The 23,924-nt window shown below is 33.3% G+C and overlaps 1 protein-coding gene across 1 annotated transcript in view; it reads left to right on the top strand.

Annotated features, from left to right (window-relative positions):
• LOC149480414 (neural cell adhesion molecule 1-like) overlaps nucleotides 1-23,924 on the top strand; it is a 67,419-nt gene that overhangs the window by 29,055 nt on the left and 14,440 nt on the right. Inside the window, exons 5-11 of the mRNA XM_089706984.1 lie at nucleotides 2,823-2,933; nucleotides 8,941-9,147; nucleotides 10,246-10,391; nucleotides 12,262-12,412; nucleotides 16,575-16,705; nucleotides 19,840-19,999; nucleotides 23,550-23,711. Coding sequence (XP_089563110.1) covers nucleotides 2,823-2,933; nucleotides 8,941-9,147; nucleotides 10,246-10,391; nucleotides 12,262-12,412; nucleotides 16,575-16,705; nucleotides 19,840-19,999; nucleotides 23,550-23,711 — 1,068 coding nt within the window. The remainder of the gene's footprint in view (nucleotides 1-2,822; nucleotides 2,934-8,940; nucleotides 9,148-10,245; nucleotides 10,392-12,261; nucleotides 12,413-16,574; nucleotides 16,706-19,839; nucleotides 20,000-23,549; nucleotides 23,712-23,924) is intronic.

The following is a 23,924-nucleotide window of genomic DNA, read 5'->3' as shown; positions in this document are numbered from 1 at the left end:
ACCATTTAATTTTATGACACATAATTACTATTAGAAGGGACTTTCGAGAACGCTCATAAAAATTTCCTGGACATTTTATGGACGCATTACTTTAAATATGCGAGCATGTATGCAATTATACTTAATCCCACATATAAGGAATTAAACCAGTCGTAATAGCCTGCTAATTCTAAATTGACGTCTATAAAAGTTGACAATAAAGCGAAGTAATTAACTGCCATGAATCAAAATGTAAATTGGTTACGACAAAACAAACGTCATATCGGTTCAGAACACAGTGTTTAATTGAGGCTGCCAACTATGAAATTCCCTTTAAATTGGATGTTGTTTCGCCGGCCACTGATTCCGCTATCGAGGAGCAAGTTGGGGGGTCGCCTTTGTAATGACTACTAACTAGCCTTGTGGATGTCGGGATCCCATTCGCTATTTTGTGGCTTTAAGGTCGCAAATAGTAGAAAGGTTTACGCGTAAACCGAATTTTGTGGCCGGCCTTTCTGTTACGTGCCTTTCAATTGTATTGTTTTAGGTTGAATGTAATTGGGTCTAGGCAATCATTTTTATTAGTATGGATTGTATTATGCCATACAACAGCGCCGTGGATAAAGTTATTTCCATAAATCATCGTACCTACATTAAATTCAGATTCCATTAAGACGCAGGTACTTACTAATTCTATGTGAATATAATATTATTCTAATAATTAAACAAACATACAGTTGTTTTGTTATTCATTCCGTCCAAAATTATACCAGAATAAAAGCTCTGCTAAAAATAGCACACACAAATAAAATGATCATTAAATGATGCGAAGTAAAACGTAACTCATATAAAATGATACGATATAAATTTGAAGATGCGTATAAAGTATATGGCACACAACCGTTCCGCGGCAATAAGAGGCCGTCGTAAACATCCCTTGCTATCGCGACGTGTCTTCCGTTTCCACTTTGCACTCGCTGTTTGTTCAGGCTGTGTTGTGTTAACCTTAAAGGATTATTGTTCACAGTAAAAGCATCAATCTAATTATTGTTCCTAATCACGTCTATGCTAATATTTGGTGCGGACGGTCTAGATTTAGCGTGATCTGGATTTATATTTACTCTCCTTAAGGACAATATCTACATAATATAGTCACGACTCACGACTTAAACTAATTTTATGTCTATTCAATCTTAGCTTTTATACGAATTAACATAAACTAAGTTCAGGAAACTAAATATTTTGCCCTATTATCTTTCTTTATCTTAACATAACAGTATAATTCAAATATGTTAAAAAGAGCAATTATTTACACGCACCTAACTTCATCATCAGGCTTACATAATATCAAATAACAACTACAACGTTCTTTGTATTAGGTACCATGGTAATCTGCGGCATTACATAAATAAAATAAGTGACACACTGATAATTATATATACGCCATTTACGTTTTTAAATAAAAGGTCTTTTAAATATTTTAACCTGACTAAATATCAATGCTTCGTTTTTTTTCAATATTGTGATCAATCCAAGTTTGAGTCTCCATAGCGCAATATTTAACTCGTTCATTTTAACCATGTTTATTATTTTTACTAGACATAATATAATAATTATTACAATGATATTTTTTGCAAAAAAATCCAAAAAAGCGAGCGATCAAGCGGTCAAAACGTACTAACAATAAATTTGCGGCTATACAAAAGACTAATGAGTTACTAGTTAGAGTAATTACGGCTATTTGAAAATAGAAATCTAACACGCGAACTAAGTAATTTCATATCTTTAAATCTGTGGAACTTTAAACACTTGCGGTTAAACGATGGTTAATTGTTTCTGTGGACGCTTATGAGTTAATGACTGTTTTTATGTCTTCATCTATTATTTTTCCTATAAAAATAATTAAAACACAAATTTCATACATGACGTAAAAATTATAGTCGTATAAATACCTCAATTAAGAATTATAATATAGTGTTTTGTAGTATATTACTATTGTATATATAATTTATTTTATAATTTAAAGATAAATTATTACCGCCCTCGCAGCATCGCTACAAAGTAGAAATACTAAAAAAATATACATGTAATTTTTTTGTTCGATACAACCGTCTCAGGTGATATTTCGAAATGACAAAAAAACGTTGACGTTGTTGTATTTGCTGCCATTTTAATGAAATTCAGCAATGTTGGACGAGTAGGAAATTTCGGATCGCATACAAATTGTAGAATATTCGTTAAAATACAACAAATCTTGTTACTTCTAAGTCTTTGGCTTAAGGAAACCTGATAGTACCCGAAAATCAATAGAATTTAAGTTATCATAATATGATAATAATCAGTATAGTTGTTTCTATCAATAAATATATAACAATAAATTTAGATATTTTTATTCTTATACTATCTACATCCCATTTAATTGGTAAAAAACTAAGAAAGAAAGAAAGAAGAAAGAAAGATCATTTATTTGACTCCACAATAATAACAAACACAATTGACACAGAAATACAATATTTAATTAAAATTAAAGCAACACAACATGAAACAAAACAATACAAGTACAATAAATGAAAGAGTAAAATAAAATAAAATGAAGCCGAAAAGTGGAGCCAAGTCAGGTCACAGCCACTCAGCATAAGTTGCTAAACTAGATATCATTATGTTCAGGAAAACTATTTATTAATTTTAAACCCTAACTCAATTTTCGTATAAGCAAAATGTGTAAAACTGAAACGTACCCCAACTCAAATGCACACACGTAATTTACGTACAAATTGCTTGCTCCGTCTTGATACCGTGGTCTACTATTTCAGTCGTAGTGTGTAAATAACAATTTGTTTCAGTACCACCGCATCAGCTCATACTGTACGATAAGTCGGGTCGTGATGTGTCCGGTGTCGTGGGGCCGTTGGAGGAGGGGAACGAGCTGGTCCTTGTGTGTGAGGTTAGAGGAGGTGAGTTTTGTACCTAATAATTAATTTATTACTATAATTTTTGAATTGGGCAATACTATCGGTCAATGTGACATTGCATTGGCGCGAATTTCTTTGAAATAGATGTAAATAATCGCTTGTAGTCGTATGTTTACTAAAAATATTTTCCTAAATCTTGTTATGAAGAAAACTCTGTTTGTAAGTCATTAATTATAATTTAAATTAAAGCGCTATGAGCCGGAGCGCTCTTTGAAACAAAGATATCTTCATAGAAAATATTAAAACGACCTTGCATTCTTTAAATTTATGGACGTTCATTTTGTGTCCTTATTAACATTTATTTACTTAGGCGCGCTAATGTTACCGTCTCCGTCGCTGCTATAATAACAATTTTAAGACAGAATACATAACAATTTTTACCTCTATTCCGTGTATTCTGTTTACACGAACTACAACGAAAATATTCCCTACACTACATCCCCCACGTTATTACCGCATCAGTGTCATTATAATATAGCGCAGAATCTCAAGAAATAAACACAAGTTTCCTCCCAAGTGGGAGATGAGAAATTAAACCGATTACTTTGATATATCGCGCTTAAACTTACCGATAAGTCACTCGGCGAGATCGCATCCGAATGGCAGCCGTGTAAAGTTATCTATCGCCTAGAGAGGGTACTTTGGAAACGGCCTGTAATATTTTTACGTATTAGAAGTAATGCTTCGGTTTCGACACTTTTAAATTAATTGTAGAGATTTACAATATAACTCGTGAAAATACAATTAATTTTGATTTTTTGTTTTAACAATGTAATCATTTAATTTTGCATAATAATATTTACTTTACTGAATGCATTACTTTACTTAATACGTATGCCATTAATTATACCTCTACAAAATTATTACCCTTTATGACTAAACTAAACTAACTTTACATTAACGATCTGCTTATATCGGCTGCACTTGTTAGTTGTTAGTAAGTTAGTTGTTTCTACAGAGCACCGGCATCTAGTACATTACTGAATATTAATATTAATTTTAGGGATGTAACGATACATGATTTTGCCGATACGATACCGATACCGATATTTGTAGTAATGTATCGGCGATACCGATACCGATACCGATATCGTTGGCTTGGTAGAAAAATAAATAGTGAATTATGCATAAAAAGTTACCAACATTTAACAGAGACAACTGTTAATCGTATTCTTTTAAATAAAAATGCCAAATCAAAAAACCATTTATTTTAGTATTATTATTTTACGAAGTCAGTTAAACTTTAAGTAATACACATACAATCAGTGCCTAATAAAAGTTTACTATAATTGGTAGAGTTTTTTCAGAAAACAAAGTGCGCACGCGCGGGCGGCCTCCCGCATCGTTCATTGGGCGCGGATTTTTGAATTATTTGATATCAAAAAAATTGGTTGTTTGTAAAGTAGGTTTACGATCGAGATGTTGATAATAATAAAAACATATAATAAAAACATGTAAAACGGCATACAGGAACCTTGGATTTGTTTTGAGACAGGCTAAGGACTTTACTAACATTACAACACTTAAGGTTCTATATAACGCGTTAGTAAGAAGTCGTTTGGAACACAATGCTGCAATATGGGCTCCTCATGAAGACAAATATAATTTAATGTTACAGCGGGTCCAAAATAAATTCATGAGACATTTATATTTAAAACTGTATGGTGTATATCCTTTTTATCCGTTGATGTACCCTACCTTATTTGTATTGGGTATGGTGGTGAACAATCAATTAAGTGTACGGCGTGACTTTTCGCTTGCCGTTTATATTATAAGTCTTCTTCGTGGTAGGGAACAGAACTCAAGACTACTTGAATATGTGAGTTTCTGCGTCCCCACCAGATTCGCGTGGAAACGACACCGTTCACCACTGTTGCTAGTGCCCACAGCACGAACCAACCTTCTTGCGAAAGCACCAATGGTACGGGCCATCCGCATAATAAATGAATCGCACGAAAGAGCGGACTTATTTCATTGTCTTATGAGTGAATTCGCAAGGGTGATATTGCAGTTAATCTGTTATTGTTTGTAAGTTCTTTAAATTTTTCTATGTCTATGTTAAGTTATGTATGTAATTTTAATTTAGTATTTAAGTTTCTTTTGTAAAATAAAATTGTATCTGTGTCGCATTGGGCATTGTCCTGTAATGGCATGTGATGTTTTTTAAATAAAATAAATAAATAAATGTTTACGTGATAACATAATGCAGTGGCAGCGCTCGAGATGAAACGGGAGATCGGTCCGTCTCTCTCTCGTTATACCTGCGATCGCGCTCGTGAGGTTTTGGTGTGACACAAGTTTATGAACATGTCACCCGACTAAAACGATTTTAAAAACGTTATCACGTTAAAAATTAAAAAAATTCAAAATTATTTATTTCTTTCCTTTAAATAAACAAATTTGTGATTGGAACACTCCTAGTAAGCAAATAAAATGCTTGTGTCAGGAGGTTCCGCTCTTCCTTAACACTATTACAGAAACAGAAATAAAACAATATGAATGAATACAATGCAAAAACATAAAAGAAAAGAAAGAATTTAATAAAAAAATATCGGTATCGGTTGATTTATTATCGGCGATACCGATATATCGGCTTGCCGATATATCGGCCGATATATCGGTATCGGTATCGGTATCGTTACATCCCTAATTAATTTACTCCATTATCCGAGCACAAAATATTTGTTTGAACGTTCATTTATAAAAATTAAATGCTTACAAGTAAGTCATTTTTTTAATAATAAAAAAATATTAAAAAATAGTTGTACTTATTATATTTTTATAATTTTGATAAGGGAACTGCACTCAACAGAATGCAACACGAAAGCACTGTTTCAAATTGTCTGCATTTTTATCGAGTTTCATCACATTACGCTAAGTTGAAAATCTTCTTGTATAAACAGTGGCTAATCCCCCGGGCGCTTAGGGTTTCCACTCGGAATTATGCATAGCCTTCGAGATTAGAGGGTTGTCATCTCATGCCACTTAGCGGTCAAATTTGTCGGTCATTACAAACATGAAGTTTATTGCTCGAAGACATTTTCAACCGCTGACATAACTTTTATAATAATTAGCATGCGACAGAATTAGTGTTTTCGTAATTATATTTAATTGCATGCTACTTAACGAAAGACTTTATAACAAGTCCATGCGGTACCTATTTAGTGTTATTTAATATTTATTTAACATAGGTAGGTATATTTATATACAACGTTAACCTTTGACCTCTTTAACACGTGCCCCGTCTGATATTTAGGCGTGAACTCAGATTTAACAAACTATAGCTATACATAGGCGAGCCCTATTAAATACCTCGAAGGCAAGTTTGTAAAATGAAGACAGTTCAAGTAACGGGTGACGTAGAATGATCAATACGGAGTGAAGCGACGTGGACCGCGGTGCGATAAAGTAATTACAGGGAAAGCCGCGCCCGTATCGTCGAACGGTTCTCCTAGCGTACACCCTTCCACTTAACTCGTATTACGTAACCTGACCTACCAAGAAATTGGATATAGTTAACATGCATTACCTGCTTTACCTGGTGTGTGTTCTTTTGGTAGGATTATCATCTTTTTATTCTGAGGCCTTATAAATGAATATACACTACGTATTTATTAAACGCAAGTAACGCCCGTTTAATTATATTTTAACGGATTTTCCAAGGCCGACGCTAAAAGGTTAGTCTAATAATGTAGTCTGGTATTTGATTTCTACGATATAACGTTTTCGAACATCATTTTGAATACAAAATATTAAGGGACAAAAGTGTATATAGAAAATATACAACCGAAGATATTAGTGATGTAAATTAATGTTCCTTTGATGATACAAATAAATCCCTATCGAATAATTGCCCTTAAAGAAAATTTCCAATGTACCTACCTAGATCATAATCACAAAACATAGTAAATTATAATATCACTCAAACATAATAGGTACTTACATAGACGTTTAGTAAAGACCAGAGGAGATATCATGTAGGTAATTGAGGTTTTATGGTAAAAAACACACATTTAAAACTATTCTAAACATACATATTTTATTCGGAACCTACTGAACCGTATTCAATTCGGGAAACGGGTAACTTCTATCTTGTTCGGCTATTTTTGCCCAGACTCAATTTATTTGTAAACCTCCGCGGTCGCAGTCCGGAATGATTGCAAATTATACTACGGATAAGGTAAATGCAGCAATTTCAACGTGCCACGCTTCAATGGGGGATGTAAATGTTGTATTGAGACATTTGAATACATAACTCTTTTATATTTATTCAAAACATTTATTTTTTTGCTTATATTGATGATACGGTGAAGTATTTGTAGCGTATCTAAGTTATGAAAGCGTAACTCGTACGTAGACTTTTCCTTCGAATATTTGTTCAGCCGGCATTAAAGATACGTGTGTAATCTTACTACTTTTACAAAAGTAAAAGTATTCAGAGATGAAATCATCAATGTATTATGACAATTCACGCAGACTGATGTAAATTCTGCATGAGTTTTAGGTTATGAACACATATTATTATAGTTTGAAATAGCATAACCTTATTAAACCCACTCATGAAAACATTATGCTGACTGGTCTGAATTTGTTTCATTCACTGCTTACGTTACTTTAGCTGCCACCTTCACTCAAACATAGCGTCTATGGGTGCCCATTCACAATAAATTGCCTTGATACTAGGATTGTCTAATCAAAATATCCAACCCAACTACCCTCATTAGTTATAAACCATACGCTCTACCTAATTTTTATCCAAGTCACCCCTTTCCTTCTAATTCTATTAAAGGTATAGGAAGCGGTGTCATTTGTAAAGAAACTGCTCAAGAGTTCATTATTTAATTTCGATAAAATTTGTAATGTAGTATGCATTAGTAATGTGGTGGAAAAACAAATACTAGACTATTGAAAAATGGTTCTTATTTCAATAAAACAACTCAATTTGAAAAGAAATATATTCATTGTATCCAGCATACAATTAGAAACTATTAATCCGCATCGCATACAACGATACACACATAGGAAATATTTAATTAAAAATTATTTTACAGTTTTAATTCAACCTCAGAACAAGATTAATCGCGAACACGTTACGTTATACGCTATTTAACTGCACATTTCCTGGTTTCGCGATAAAATCTCCAACCCTTTCACAGTTACAGTAACTGTTAATTGTTGATCATATCTTACAAACAAGGCTTTGAATTTAAAAACGTAAAGTACAACATAAATATTCAAGAGCGAGTGTTGAAAGTGTCTAAAGATAAAATTCGTGGGGTTTAAAATAGTTTATACTGAAAATAAAGTAATAAAATGGTTTTGCATACGAATTTGATAAAGATATTTTTGTAATTCTTCACTAAAATCAAATATACTGATTTACTTGAACATTGCAGCGATTAAGATTTATGATGCGAGAAAACCCAACTTACAGAGTTTCAAGCGAAAATTAAATTACACAATGAATTTCTTTTAATGCAAACTATTTCGGGGAAAAACCACAATATCTAATAGTCTCACTGATGTTGACCTCAACGAGATGTATTCAAAGGTCTCAACTAAAAGCTTAAATCAAAATTCAAATTTAAAATGTTCTTTAGTTTTGTTAGTTTAAAATTTAAATGAAATTTCATGAATATGAATCGGTTAACTTTAGTAGGTACGTACATAGTACAAAAGTACTAGGTTTTTTATCTAAAATATTCAAAAACCTTATTTTGAAATCGTATATGTGCGATTTATATGAGTGTAATGGCTAAAGAGTATTTAACACTGGTATAGTATACAGCTACTATAGACTATATTACAGTAGAAAGCGAATTATTACTAAGTGATATAGAGATTTTTTATGCTCTGGTATAGGTAATCCGTGCCTATCCAGAGCGATCGGCTAGTATAATTATAAACAACACCATTCAATGCATTATAAATTCCCATACGCTCAAAAAAGAATACTAGATCCCCATTTTCTATAGTGTTCTGTTCGCAGGTCGACCGTCCCCCACGATCATCTGGCTAATCGACGGAGTACCAGCACCACAATACATCGGCGAGAAGACAGATTCACACGTAGTGGTGAATAAGCTAGAACTGCCCCATGTAAAGAGATCCCACTTGAATACCACGTTTAAGTGCAGAGCATCTAATACCAACCTCGTCAGCCCGCAAGAAAAAACAGTCAGATTAGAAATGAATTGTAAGTAATGTCTCGTTATTTGTATTGGTAAATAGATTTTCTTTTAACCAGAAAATTTTAGTATAAGTAGTCTATATTCATTCTGATAGATTCCAAAGTAGCCCAAATTACTAAAAAAAATTGCCAATTGTTATGTTAATACTGACATTCTTAAATCGAATAAGGAAAGCGCAAAATACACAATTAACAATATTATTATAACTACGGCTTAAATACATTTATCTTAATAATACTTATGAATAAGTCCTTTAGTGAGTCCCTAAGGACCTTTAAATAGGTAGCAATATAATAACATAATTACTTCTTATAAATTATTCAGAATTACGTTTGTTACGAAAATGTGCTAAATATGTATGTCAAAATTTATTAATCTAGAGTCTAAAGTAAGAGAGTATCTAAAGCTTTAAAAGAGATAAAATAAGGTTAAATTCCATAAGAATCTTACATAATACTAATTGAAGAAATAACTATAAGTGCCAATTTCCAATAAGTAAGAATATTTTTACGGAACAATGATAACAATAGTTATCACAAAAATATACATTTGTATGACGCTTGACACATTCAAAAGCTCCACGTCGAAAAGTATTACGCCAAAGACAATAATGACAATAATGAAACAATTGCTGAAAAGACTCAAAACGTAATAATACACGATGTTAATCCGCTCAACATTTCCAAAGAACTTAAATAATGATGGAATGATGAATGCAAAATTATGAAATGCTGCACGTTTTGTTTGGTTATTGTTTTAAAGTGAATATGTAGAGTATAAAGATTATCATTTAATGTTTCTAGAAATGCAGTCTTTTATAAAAAGCAATCTAATTATTAATTTATTGAATACTACATATTACATAAATTCATATTGTTCAGTTAATATAACATTTTTTAACAAATCTTATGTTTCTTACGCACACTACGTAGACAATACAGACGTGACTAGAACAACGTATTTTTGAAACATCTGCGATCTTGACTATCGAACCAAGGGCATAATCCGAAACAACATAACCAGCCATTTACAAACAAATATGTCATTCGTACATAGCACAGGCGCGATATTCGCAAAGATACGAGCGGGCACATTTGTTACAGTGCGGCCGACGTCGGTGCAGATAGTGAAGAAGCCGGCGACGCTATCGTCGGAACGCTACGTGAGCTTATCGTGTGTGGCGGAGGGAAGCCGCCCGCCGGCTCAGCTCACTTGGTTCAAGGACAATCGGAAATTCACTAGGGGAAAGGTATGTGCTGGTTTATGGTTTGGAAGGTTTCATGAGAAAGAAATAGGATTAGTCGCAAATTCCGAATAAGAGACAAAATATGAAAGGCAGTCGAAAATAATTCGCGTTCTTAAGTACCTACATGTTTGTGTACATATTTGTATACATCCCCTCGAGATGGACAAAAACTGTCGAAAATTGTCATCCGTAAGATTTGCATACAATTAAACGCATTATTTATCAATAGACTACAATGCGGATATAATATTTTGACTATATATTATGCCAATAATTTACTTTTCCCACACAGCTGTAAGGTGCAGGTTGTGAATTGACGTAGCCTGGCGAAGCGCAATTTCTGTGTAGTATTTGAAAACGAACCCAACCTAAACAATCCTTTTGATAGATTATAATCTACCACTGTAATTAAAATTATACCGTGACATTATACGAAGTAACTACCTACGTCATAATACCCAATCAATAGAGGCAATTAAAAAAAAAACTTAAATTCGTTTCAGCTAAATTTTGTTTAAAAATATGATGAAATAAACATAACATTTGAAAAGGATTAATGGCAATATGAAATAGAAACGGTATATTGTAAAACATTGTATTATGCTCCCATTGTTGAAAGTCTCGTTATAAATGGAAGAGTTTAAAAGGTTACGTTTGTTTTTATGTTACATGATTGATAGGTCAATTTGCGTCGGTAACGGAAAAATTATTACAGTTTTGTCTTTATTTCAAACACAATTGAATTTGGGTATGATATGATTTCATTTTCTTAATATCAAACGTTATTCGACATTTTTTAAATAGTATCTATTCATTCCATTTTATTTTCCCAGTGTTCTTTTATGCTCCCAATTTATAAAAGATAGAAAATGGTATAAAAATGAGTACATTTTCATCTACAGACTTATTAAGAGGTACGCCAAAGGAGCTTCCACGGAAGCTTATACATTAGGACCTCTTCGCGAAATATTGAAGGAAACTAGCTTTATTAAAAATTTCAAAGAGACCTATTAAGTTTGAGATCCTACTTGTCTGCCTGTGACTGAAAGGCTCGCGAAATATCTCTGGCATCGTGACGCAATTATTAAAATATTTACTTTTCAATGTGTTTTTGGGAAAAGAGAATTTGAATTTTTATTTTTTGACGATCTATTATTTTTATGTTTAACCTTTTCTTTATATTATTAAATTATATTAATATCTGTTTGCTCTACATATATTGTACTTTTATGAATTGAACATTTTGTCTGAACTACGTACATTTACTTTCAAATAGTATAAACTTTAATTATGTATTGTAATATCTGTACGTGTGCAATTGATAAATTCAATAATTACAAAACCGAACGAAACTATTATCAATAAACTTATTTTTTAATATCGGTTCATTCTGTACGTGCTCTATTACGTAGCTTCAGAACTTCGTAACCACAATACACATACTGCGACTATACTTTATATACCTATCATTCAAATGAGTATAAACATTTAATTACTGTATTATATGATTATCCTATCCTACTTATAATATAAATGCGAATGTTTGTGAGGATGGATGTGTAACTCACGCAAATACTACTGAACAGATTACAATGAAATTTAGCACACATATAGATGGAAACTGTCTTGGATTAACACAAAGGATAGGTTTTATCCCGTTAATCCTATGGGAACGGGAACTATGCGGGTTTTTCTTTGAAAACGCGGGTAAAGCCGCGGGCGGAAAGCTAGTATTATCATATAATAAATAATATAAAAGCATTTACCTTAATTCCATGCAACGCAAGCATATCGTATAGAGTATCGTATCGTATCGTGTCATCGCATACGTAGCGTATTATTCATATTAATATGTTGTATTATACTACTATAGATAACAGAAGGCACAAACGACACGTGGGTGAGCAGCACATTGCAGTTCGCTGCGCAGCCGGAGGACGACGGCGCGCTGGTCAAGTGCCAGGCGGATAATAGCGCGCTGCCCGGACAGAGTATAGACGACTCGTTCAAGCTGGATGTCGTGTGTGAGTATATTTTAGGATATAGTAAAAAAAACACAAGTAGTGCACAAGTTCTTACGACCTTACTCTGCAGGCAAAGTGGAAAAAAAAGAATGAAGATAGATGATGAAATTACGCTTCATTTAATTTATTAAATACAGGGTTCCCGGTAGGTGTTATACTATGCTCAATAGAAGATACAGTTCTTCATACGCTTCCTCAAATTCTAGACATTTTTTTTCCTATTAGATGAATGCTTATGACTCTATGTGTACGCCCAACCCGCCTACCACATGCACGCGCGCGTGCAGTATAATATGCGGCTACGCGAAACTAGGGATGTAAAGATAGAGTTTAAGAAAATATGTAAGAACTAAAAAACACATCGTTTTTTGTTAAAGTATTATTAACTTAATTCGGCATTTGCTGAACTTAAAGATTCATTGAGCATAGTGTGTCGGCGGGACACCCTGTATAGTTAAGATCATATCATGCTCTATATCTTGAATTTGACTATATATTTAGTCATGGACAGCAGTTAGTAAATGTTTTAGTGAAAACATTTAAGACCAAACAGTGTACCTATTTTCTTATTATAATGTTAATGACTCACAAAATAACCTATATACAAAGGATTGAATGTCTCCCCTTAATTTTAATGAAAATGTTTACAATAAACGGGCGATGCTTAAATCGTACTTATTTTAATATGAATAGGCACCTATATATCGATGGAAAACATATACTTACAAGTTACAACTATGTTCCAAATTATTTATTGCACGTGTAGTCTAGAGAACAGACAAATAATGGTTTCTTATTTATTATTAAATACAATCCCAAATTTCAAAATAATTAACAAGGAAAGTAAAATTAAATCACCGAGGCTAAATCCTCCTCACGATAATTTGCTTAATTGTTTTAAAACCCGTATAAAAACAAAAATCGTATTATAAAAGCCTTACATTTACCTTAATTCCGTGCAACGCAAGCAAACGAGCTTAACACAATTTGCTCCAATACCCGCCTATTTGCTGAGACAATGAGACAATTTACTTCACTTCTTAATTCACGGAAACATTTCCTAAACAAATATTGCTGCAAAATAAGCAATAAAGGAGCTCAACTCAACCAGTTCTCACATCTCTGACATCGTTTAGCTTAATTATCATTGCTACTTAGAAGAACACCTTCGCAAAATGCCTCGTTCTCTTAACATACATGCTCTTCGTTTTGTTTATGCAAACTTAATACTGAGGAGGAGGCATTATGAGCTCGTGTACAAAATAACTTCTCATTTCAATTTGTTTATTATTTTTTAGAGACTTATGAAACCACTTTATGTATTGTTTTGTGTTTATTGAGGAATTGAAACAAAAAAGTTCAACGAAAAATGCATCACCTTGCCCTAGTTAAAAATCGATCGTTGGAAGTGTTATAAAATGCACCCGCCCTATCCTACTGGCAACACGAAATTCCACTCAGTCGTAGTTTAATGCCTAAATAATAGAGAAAAATAAAAGACGATATTATTTAATTAAATCTAGAAGTAATATACTGACGAACAAAAATTATATTTATCTTTTACAACTTTGTAAATTATCCCGTTTCATAAATCTTTCCCTACTCACTATTAAATTGAAAAGTTATTAAAAAGCAAACGTAGGATTTCTTTAGATTTAAAAATACTTGAAGTGAAGTCGATAAAGCTGTGAAATTAATGATTGCTCTTTTACTGCTTTCTATTAGGTCGTTTTCGATTTCCGAAGTCTGCTTCATGCAATTAGAAGTTTCCAAGATGAACTTTTTCTTACAGCGTTAAGTTTCTAACTCTTATTTATTATGCGACAACTTTTATATAAGCACGCGCGACATTTACTAATATGATAGTTTGCTCTCAATAAGCTTTGCACGATCGATTCAAATCAGTTTGAAACGCGGTGCCAAAATTAAAGGTTTTATTTAAATATTCTCGTCAATTAATTACTACTACGCAAAGTTAGAATGGATTCCAATTACGCCACTTGGAACTTATTTGTCGATTGTTCCAATTTAATTTACAATTAATTGCTGCAAACACACGTAAGATTGGATTAGAATTGTTCAATCAAATAATATGAAATTAGATTCACGTCCAAAATTATTATAACTATTATGTATAAATTGAAGCATTAATTGACCCATTTATTCGAACAAAACCTTTATTTGCTTTACATAATAATATTACAATTAGGTATTTTAACGAATTGCGCAACTGCTGTAAAAGATCAATCATAAATAAAACAACTTTAATAAAACAGATCTTAGTACTTGTAATGTCTTCAAAGTAATTAAACAGTGTCCCTACTCACGCATCACATCCAAACAGATATTGTAAACATTTTCAAAGAGTGACTTCGCTGGGTGTTATTAAAGGCTTGTGCGAAGTGTGGAGAACTGTAAAGCGTAATTAAAACCTTGTTAGTTTTGGCTAGTCCTCAACGTCAACAGTTAACAGCCGGGACTGGCCAAAAACTAATTCAGAGTAGTGTAGTCCGCATCCGTTTAGAAGTCGAAACACTTTCACAGCCATTACGTTATGTTTCACAGAGCTCGTACTAGCTTCTAGAAAATACGTAAATGTGAGCTGAGAACGTTGAATTAGAATGGAAAATTGTACCCATTCCTGCTACAACTTCATGCCTATTCGCGTTTCAAATGAACTTTATTGTATTTTCTATTGTTTTCAACTTGTAACTGTTATTGTTGTACAATTGAAACGCAAGCTTATTTTACCTACTGTTTTCATTATATGCCGGAAAGAAAAAGCATCCTACTATACACGATGTTCTGTTAGAGATGTTATATTTATTTGAAACCTTCTATGTTGAAGGTAATATTTTTGAGAAAGAAATTTTAATAACACGATTTTTGTACCTTTAAACGTGACGATCAAACAGTTCGACTTAATTCTCTAACGGGCCAGTCGTCAAAATAACTGACTCTATTATGTAACGACAAAGGAAATTAATTTTCAAATATAAATAAATTCTATTTACTTCTGCTTGGCGAACCGTAACGCATTTAGAGCGGGGAGAATTTCGCTGCTCCCGGCGCGAATCGTTTTGGCAACAATTTAAATGGAGGAATCGTAAATGTTTATTTGTAGGACGTTTCTCGCGGTGCGGGGCGACGTCGTTATAGGTCTTTAATGGCCAATAAAGTGTCAGCGCCCGTTTCCCGCAGATAACCGTTCACCTGAACGCGGCCAGACGCTTCGATGCAATCTGGAACGAGCTACGCGATCATTGCTATTCCTAATGTTACTTCCACTAATTCTACGCTATGATTGGCTATTTAATAGTTCTTGGAATTGCATTTCAAGAGTTTTGCTGAAACTTCTTATTTGAAGGCTCAGAGAAGTCCTGTGGTTTCTTAACTTTGTAAACATATAAGTACTCGATATGTCTTGTCCATTTACCTCCATATCCACCACCATGTGTCAGGTGGTATTTTACTGTCTTGTTCATTTAACGATTTGCGAAAAACAAAGACACTGTTCATTATAATAGAGCTTAACTGTATAAGCTAAGCACTACATTTTATAGAATTGATGAATCAATTTTAAATTGAAAGTTACTAGACCACACCGAAACTTACAACTCTATAATACTTAATCGGGTAATATTTCATTATTTATAAGAAGCTGAGATATAATTACAAGTTCCTTCAATATCAAGTATCTGTTATAATCCAGCTACTAGAAATGTTTCTGCGTCGGCTTTTATTAACAATTCTACGAAAACCCCAGCAAATTCATCTTAAATAATTTAATGTAATAGAATTTCGTCCTAAACCGAAGTTCTTCAAAAAGGGGAGACATCGCCTTTGAGCTTTAATCGTTTTAAGAGAATCTTGAATGCTATTAACTTTGACGTTCTTATATGTAGTTCAAGATCGATTAAATTGTCAAAACTTTGTACTCATCGCAAATTAATTTAGCTGTGCTTCACGGCCTTTTTATCTTTTTAATGGCTCCATAAGGCTTACGTTTGTCAAATGATCACTTGAAATTCTTTTTTTTGCCATAAAATGATTCTAAATCAAAATTTCCATAACATTTACAGTAAAACACGGGTCGAAAACTGATCATCCTATATAGCAGAATTTGAAATAGACTAAAAAATAAATAAGAATCTTGTTCTAGATCCTCCCGTGGTATCACTATCACTGGGAAGCACCCTCAACCCTCATGAAATCAAAGAAGGCGATGACGTGTACTTCGAATGCTCAGTTCGCGCCAACCCCAAGGAGCATCGCATCTCCTGGTACCATAATGTAAGTATTGGCTGTAAATTGGTAAAGCTACCAATTGCAGTTCCATTCATTTTACTATGAAAAGCATAGAAACAAGCACTTCAACAGAAATTATTTTAAAATATGAATGCTTTCTCCTTGATAGATTACCTACATTAAAAATGTAAAAAATCAACTCTTATTTACATGTTTTTTATCAATTGATTCTGTGGAATTCTTTCTTACCGTATTAAAATGGGTAGTATTTAAATATGTTCTAACTAATGTTAACACACTCGGTTTAAGAGCGCTCGAGTCTTATTTAGCATAATAATTTATACATTCCATTTCTTCATTTGGTCAATAACATATTCGAGTCTCACATAAACATTTCTATATCAAATAATAATCAAACACTACATATTAATTGCTCGTAATTCATTGAATTATGAAACTAATTTTCATCCTAATGAATTTATACATAAATACGACTGGCTGTAACGAGGTTGTACAAACAAATGCTTTCATTACATTTCGGGTACGTTTTGATGATTACATTCACACTTGGCTGAACTGTATAGTAATCAGGACGCGCTTTCGTGACCTTTATCGCTTCACACGAAACTCCCAGAACACGAACATTGTCGATTTAAAACAATATTCTATTGAATAACAATAACGAGATATCTAAATAGCATTGTCACGGAGCGATTCAGTTCTGTCGAGGAAAGGGGATGAATAAATCATGAACAATTCCAACTAAACGCGTAATTGTTCACGGTGTCAGCTGATTGTTTTACTCACTTATTATATTAAAAATGAACAATGTATCTTATTAAACCTTTATATAATTACATTCTACTCGGTAAACAAATTACAACAACGTATTAGATCATCATTTGTGTATAATTGTTTTATCATACTAATAAGCCATATTATAGAAAAATTATATGCGTGTTTGTTATGATATTAACACATACTCAATATATTTTATAAAGCTGTGACAGTTTATAAAATAAGTACGATTGGAGTAATATTGTTCGTTTAGCGGTAACGTAACTTTCTATGTTTATACCACCCTAATAAGCCCTAAACGGTTAGATTCCTCATGAAGTAAAACAACCGATTACAATTTTTCCATCAAAATATAATCTAGGCCTACTTAAATTATTTTTTGAAGTGAAACTTCTTTATCGGGGGTGGACAAAAATTTTGTGAGACATTTTTGCCGTTACGCCGCGCGCGTGACATTTTTGCGTTACGCCGTACTCGTGACTATATACATGTTATATTAAAGTGATCAGCAAAATCAAAGGGTTTGTTTTAATTCTAATTCCAGTGAATTTCTAAAAAAAGTAAATAAGTAATTATATCTATTTTTCTAATACTTAGGTGTAATAATGGTATTTATTTTTCTAAGTTATTTATGATTAACCTCACTTTTTGATTGTATTTTTCAATACACTAACACGTGGGTGGAATTATGGTATCAATTTTTTCTAATACTTGAATGTTGATTGTGGTATTTATTTTTCTAAAATTGTATTTAAAGTTAATCTCAGTTTTTGATTGAATTTTTTAAAACACCAACACGTGGGCGTGATCATGTTATTTATTTTTCAAGTTATTCAAGTTATTTAAGCTTTACATCTGTCTTAATATGTATATATTATGTACTATGTGCGTCATTAATTTCTGACTGTTTCGAGATTTGGTGCAAAATAAAACAGTGTGTAAATAAAATTAAACAATTGAGTAAAAGTATAATTTCATAGATAACACGTTGAGAAGTTCCCTGTATAAATATATAATATATGTACATATCTTGTATAAATACATACATAATATGCCTATAGATCTTTACTCAATTGTTTTATTTTATTGATTTTTTTACAAATTTTATTTACACACTATTTTATTTTGCACCAAATTTCGAAACAGTCAGAAATTAATGACGCACATATTATATATACGTTTTAATATAGAATATTTTTTATTTTACAACCTTTACAACTTGATCGTTAGGAATTTATTACCTCTATTGTTCGAACAAAAATAAGTTACCGACTTTAAGAACGTGCCGACAATGTAAGTACACTATTGTTTCTTAGAAAACATTTTAGGAGTATACGATAATAAATCTATGACTCACGTAAACACGTGTTTGCTTGATTGGTGTCAGGTGTTCAATTATAATTTTATGAATTCAAAATTTATAAGAATAAACCTCAAACTCTCTGTCCAATCAAAATCCGCCTAAGTCGAAATCCTTTATAAGCTGAAAACGGCAGTGGCCGGCGTAAATATTCAAATAGGTAGCGAGGAGCGAAGCGACGAGCATCTTAGGTTAACTTTTGAACTACCGCACGAGCCGAGCGAGCGAAGCGAGCGAGTTGCAGCAGCGGCCGGTGTAAATATTTAAATAGGTAGCGAGGAGCGAAGCGACGAGCATCTTAGGTTAACTTTTGAACTACCGCACGAGCCAAGCGAGCGAAGCGAGCGAGTCGCGGCAGTGGCCGGCGTAAATATTCAAATAGGTAGCGAGGAGCGAAGCGACGAGCATCTTAGGTTAACTTTTGAACTACCGCACGAGCCGAGCGAGCGAAGCGAGCGAGTTGCAGCAGCAGCCGGTGTAAATATGTAAATAGGTAGCGAGGAGCGAAGCGACGAGCATCTTAGGTTAACTTTTGAACTACCGCACGAGCCGAGCGAGCGAAGCGAGCGAGTTGCAGCAGCGGCCGGTGTAAATATTTAAGTAGGTAGCGACGAGCGTGTGACTAACGTATTTCTTTAATATTGTATATATAGTAAATTATTTTTTGAAAAATAAGGACATAAAGAAGTTTCACTTCTTACGTGTGTACTCTAGTACACGCACACATTTTTTGTTCTATATTGTTTACATGAATATAAATAGTAGTTAGTTAAAAGTATGGAGCGAAGCGACGAGCGTCTTAATAATGTTGACTGTGAATAGGTGGCCCTCCATAGAGCGAGCATCCTCGCGAAGCAATTCTCGTCAACTAACTCGCTTGTCAGAAACGTGTTTTGACACAGTATTACCTTATAACTTTGCTATAACAGGCAATTTAGTTCTTAATTTTATTCTTAATCTAATTAGGGGAAAGTTATTCCAACGAAAAACCGGTCTAACTGAAACACGTGTATCAACACAGGACAAGCCAGTAGTGCACAACGTGGTGCTCGGCGTGATAGTGAGCACCAAGTCGCTGGTGCTGCAGAAGGTGACGCGCGAGCACAGCGGCGAGTACTCGTGCCGCGCGACCAACGCGCTCGGCGAGACCGCCAGCCGCGCCACGCACCTCAGCATACAGTGTGAGTGCGCCTTTATTATTTTTACTAGGGATGTAACGATACCGACACCGATACCGATATATCGGCCGATATAATCGGCAAGCCGATATATCGATATCGCCGATTATAAAACAACCGATATCGAAATCAAATAATTCAAAAAACAATAGTAAACTTTGATTACTGATTGTATGTGTATTACTTAAAGTTTAACTGACTTTGTAAAATATTAATACTAAAATAAATGTTTTTCTTGTTTTTTTGATTTGGCATTTTTATTTAAAAGAATACCTACGATTTACAGTTGAGTCTCTGTTAAATGTTGGTAACTTTTATGCATAATTCACTATTTATTTTTCTACCAAGCCATCGATATCGGTATCGGTATCGGTATCGCCGATTATTTACGACAAATATCGGTATCGGTATCGTATCGGCAAAATCATGTATCGTTACATCCCTAATTTTTACAGATTTCTGAATTGGTGTTTAATAGGCGGGTCTGTAAGGAGCGCATCGCCTCGCGAAGTAAAAGAAGCAACTCGACCAGTGTGGTCGTGGCTCGGCAAAGGAAAATGTCCTGTGCTGCCATTTTTCTCAGTCGAACCATGTCTTACGTTTATGGAGCTGATACGTGTAGCAATTGCGTCGCGAGGCTGCTCGCTCTGTGCGGACTCGCCTTTTATTTTTTGTGTGTCGCCGTAAAATTGTAAAAACCCTTAAATTTAATCTATGTCGTGAAATTGTATACTATCGAATATGCTCCGTATCATCTAATTACTATTTAAAGCATGTTATTCGATAGATTTAAATATATCGAAATGAAACCGTGGCCGGACATTGTAAATGACGTAAAGTAAATTATTGGGGACAATCAAGGGGACATGAGCGACTATGAGCGTTTGTTTTCACTTCGATAGATTATAATCTCTTGAAGTCAAATCGTCGTCGATCTACCGAAAAATAATGCGCTAATTACATTGTACGTTATTAGTAAATAAGTATTTAATTAAACACAAGCAAGAATAAAACATTTCTAATTTACAACTTTAGAATTAATTGGATGATATTTCACTTTCATGCGACAGACAATTGAATCGTAAATAGGCCACTGGACTAAACGGCTTTCCGTTCCATAAAAATAGTCCAATAAAAACAAAACACCTCAATAAGTAAATTGTTGCGATTGTTTTTCCAATTTGAATCGGCCTTTTGTTTTTCATTATCAAGAAATACTAATTTCATTTCATCGGGAGGGCCGTTAATCGCGGAATATCAATCATTATTTCAGAGATAGCGGGGTAGATTTGTTACAGTCAACGGGGTAAGACGAATATTTATTGAAGGACGCATTGTTTGCTCCACAGATACACATTAACCCCGATTATATGCGATATCACTACATAGTATAACACAAGCCGCTTTTTCTGTCCCTATGTCCCTAACTAAGCAACGGATTTTGATGCGATTTTTTTTAATAGATAAGTAGAGTAATTATTTATTAGTATATAATTTATTAGGTTTTAGACAAAGCGGGCGAAGCCGCGGGCGGAAAGCTAGTAAATGATAAATCAATGCTCACTAATGACACACTGCTGTTGATTAAACAAAGCAATATATAATTTAACATAATTGCATGTTTAGTTTATTTCTGAGATATTTCCAGTAGATAAGAGTTGACCCACAATACCAGCACGTATTAAATTCATTAATGTTACACTCGGCCATCTTTTATGATCGGTTATTAATTCTGTATTTAAACTTGATGTTTTACTACCACATTAAAAACTTATTTGTTGTTCAAAATACTGTAGAAGTATTAAATACTTCAGTTATTTCAGTATTCTATGAAATTTAATCCCTATTAGGCAAAATTTATTTAGATAGAGCCTCTGTGGATTTATAATCGATCAAACCAAAGTACTGTAATGACTGCGTTGGGATTCGTTTATTCACAATGATCATTAATAATTCGTTAATAATATAACAAAGTTTTGGTAAACAAGTGGAGGTAAAAGTTCTGAATCGTAAATCATTATCGAAACATCAATCACAACAGTAACAAATTATTGATTGGAGGGAAGTACTGAAAGTTACGGTGTTTCGTAGATAATGATGTAACAATAATGGATAAGCAGCGTTCAGTAATTATGATATTGACTCGTAACAATGTGATCAAAACATTTCCTCGTTTGAGTATATTTGATATAGGTATCCTGATAATACAAATTTATTTTACCTCATATTTTGTTATGTTAAACGTTTATTTTTAAATCCCAATTCTTCATTCCTTATTCAGAACAAGTTCAGAACAAATTTAATTAATTTCATCTGATTTTGTCACTACATTATTTATGTATGACAGCTTGAAAAGACACCTTTATATAGACAAATTAAATTAAAAACCTTATATTAAATGTCTGCACAGTTTGAAAAATGATTTTTGTCCAATAATTCAGCTAAGAAAATAAAAGTAAAACAATTACATTATTCATTCGAGCGTAAAATCGCAAGATTCCATTAACTTCGAATAAAAGAGCCTTATTTTCAAGAGATTTTTTCCATTGATACTAAAATTGATAAGTTTAACAATGAAAATAATCTAGATAAGCAGGAATAATTGTTACAAGTTTTTTGAAGGCTACCCGCATCGTTTGAATGGTAAGCATTATCATTTATAACAATTAAAAGTGAAAAATAAAGTGTTGTTGGGTATAAATTGAGTACATTTTTATATGGCACTTCAGTGGACATGGTGTCCCAGGGGTTTAAGGCTTCCTGCTCAAAAAAAATGCGGAGATATTCAATAAGCAGGCAACATACAACAACAAGCAGTCTGAATTTAAATTAAGAATTAAATATGGAATATACAACGCTTTACTAAAGCGTAAAAAATATAATATAATAAGGGGTAGGATGGAAACTCAGAAATACATATAATATCTAGCTCCTATCATCATAAAACTTAGGACAAATGAATGAAGGATAATAATTTTAGAAAATTTAAAAAATCTTAAGATAAGTGAAACTTAAAAGTGTCTGTCAAACGTCAGATTCGTTCATAGACAGCCCAATTACTGAACGAAATTTTAAGGCGATGTTGTCTCTCGCTGCTGCTGTTAGCTTAATGCATTAAGGCGATTTAAAAACACTTAAAACGAAAATAACATAAAGCAGGACAGCGACAGATGTATAACTTACAGACTTTTCCACAGGGTTTAAATTTTTGTTATTAAATAATATTTTGAACCCATACTACACAATATTAAGGGTATTTCACAAGGAAGAATACAAAACAATGTTCGTAAATTATTGCAATCATGTTTTTTTGTTCTTTTATGGAAAGTTTCTAACTAGTCATTTATTTTTTGAAGTGAAACTTCTTCAGGCGCATTAAGAGTTAAATTCAAGGTAGCGTCATGGCAATACCGTCGTCATGGAGTAAGGCGATGAATTTAGTATCTGTAAATCTTGCCGCGAAGTTTCAAAGAACGAACAAAGAAGTTTTACTTCTGACACGTGTGCTCGGCACACGCTCTTTTTATTACAAAGTTCTATATGTGTGTAACAGATGCCCCAGTATGCACGCACACCTCACCACAAGTGCTCGGCGCGCAGTTGGACGAGACGCTCCGCGTGCGCTGCTCGGTGACGGCCAACCCGCCTGACGTCACGTTCTTCTGGCAGTTCAACAATAGCGGGGAGAGTTTGGATGTCTCACCTTCTAAATATGGTAAGATATTAAATAAATGTGAATAATATTGTGTGAATCGTTGTCATAAATATAGGTATGAGTATAATGTTATGTTTCTGAAATGTTTTTATTAACAACTACTTGACTAAAACATACTTTAAAAGTATTTATTTTTAATGAAATAGCGGTTAAAGGGAAATTTTCGCTTCAACGTAATTTTCTACAATCAATATTCCCTGAACATTTTCTATT

This window comes from Colias philodice, chromosome 18 (genome assembly GCF_061535455.1).
Source record: "Colias philodice isolate Cphi_HAF_F1 chromosome 18, ilColPhil1 Martin Lab GWU primary, whole genome shotgun sequence".
Lineage (NCBI taxonomy): Eukaryota > Metazoa > Arthropoda > Insecta > Lepidoptera > Pieridae > Colias > Colias philodice.
The sequence above is the reverse complement of the archived record's forward strand: the minus strand, read 5'-3'. Positions and strand labels throughout refer to the sequence as shown.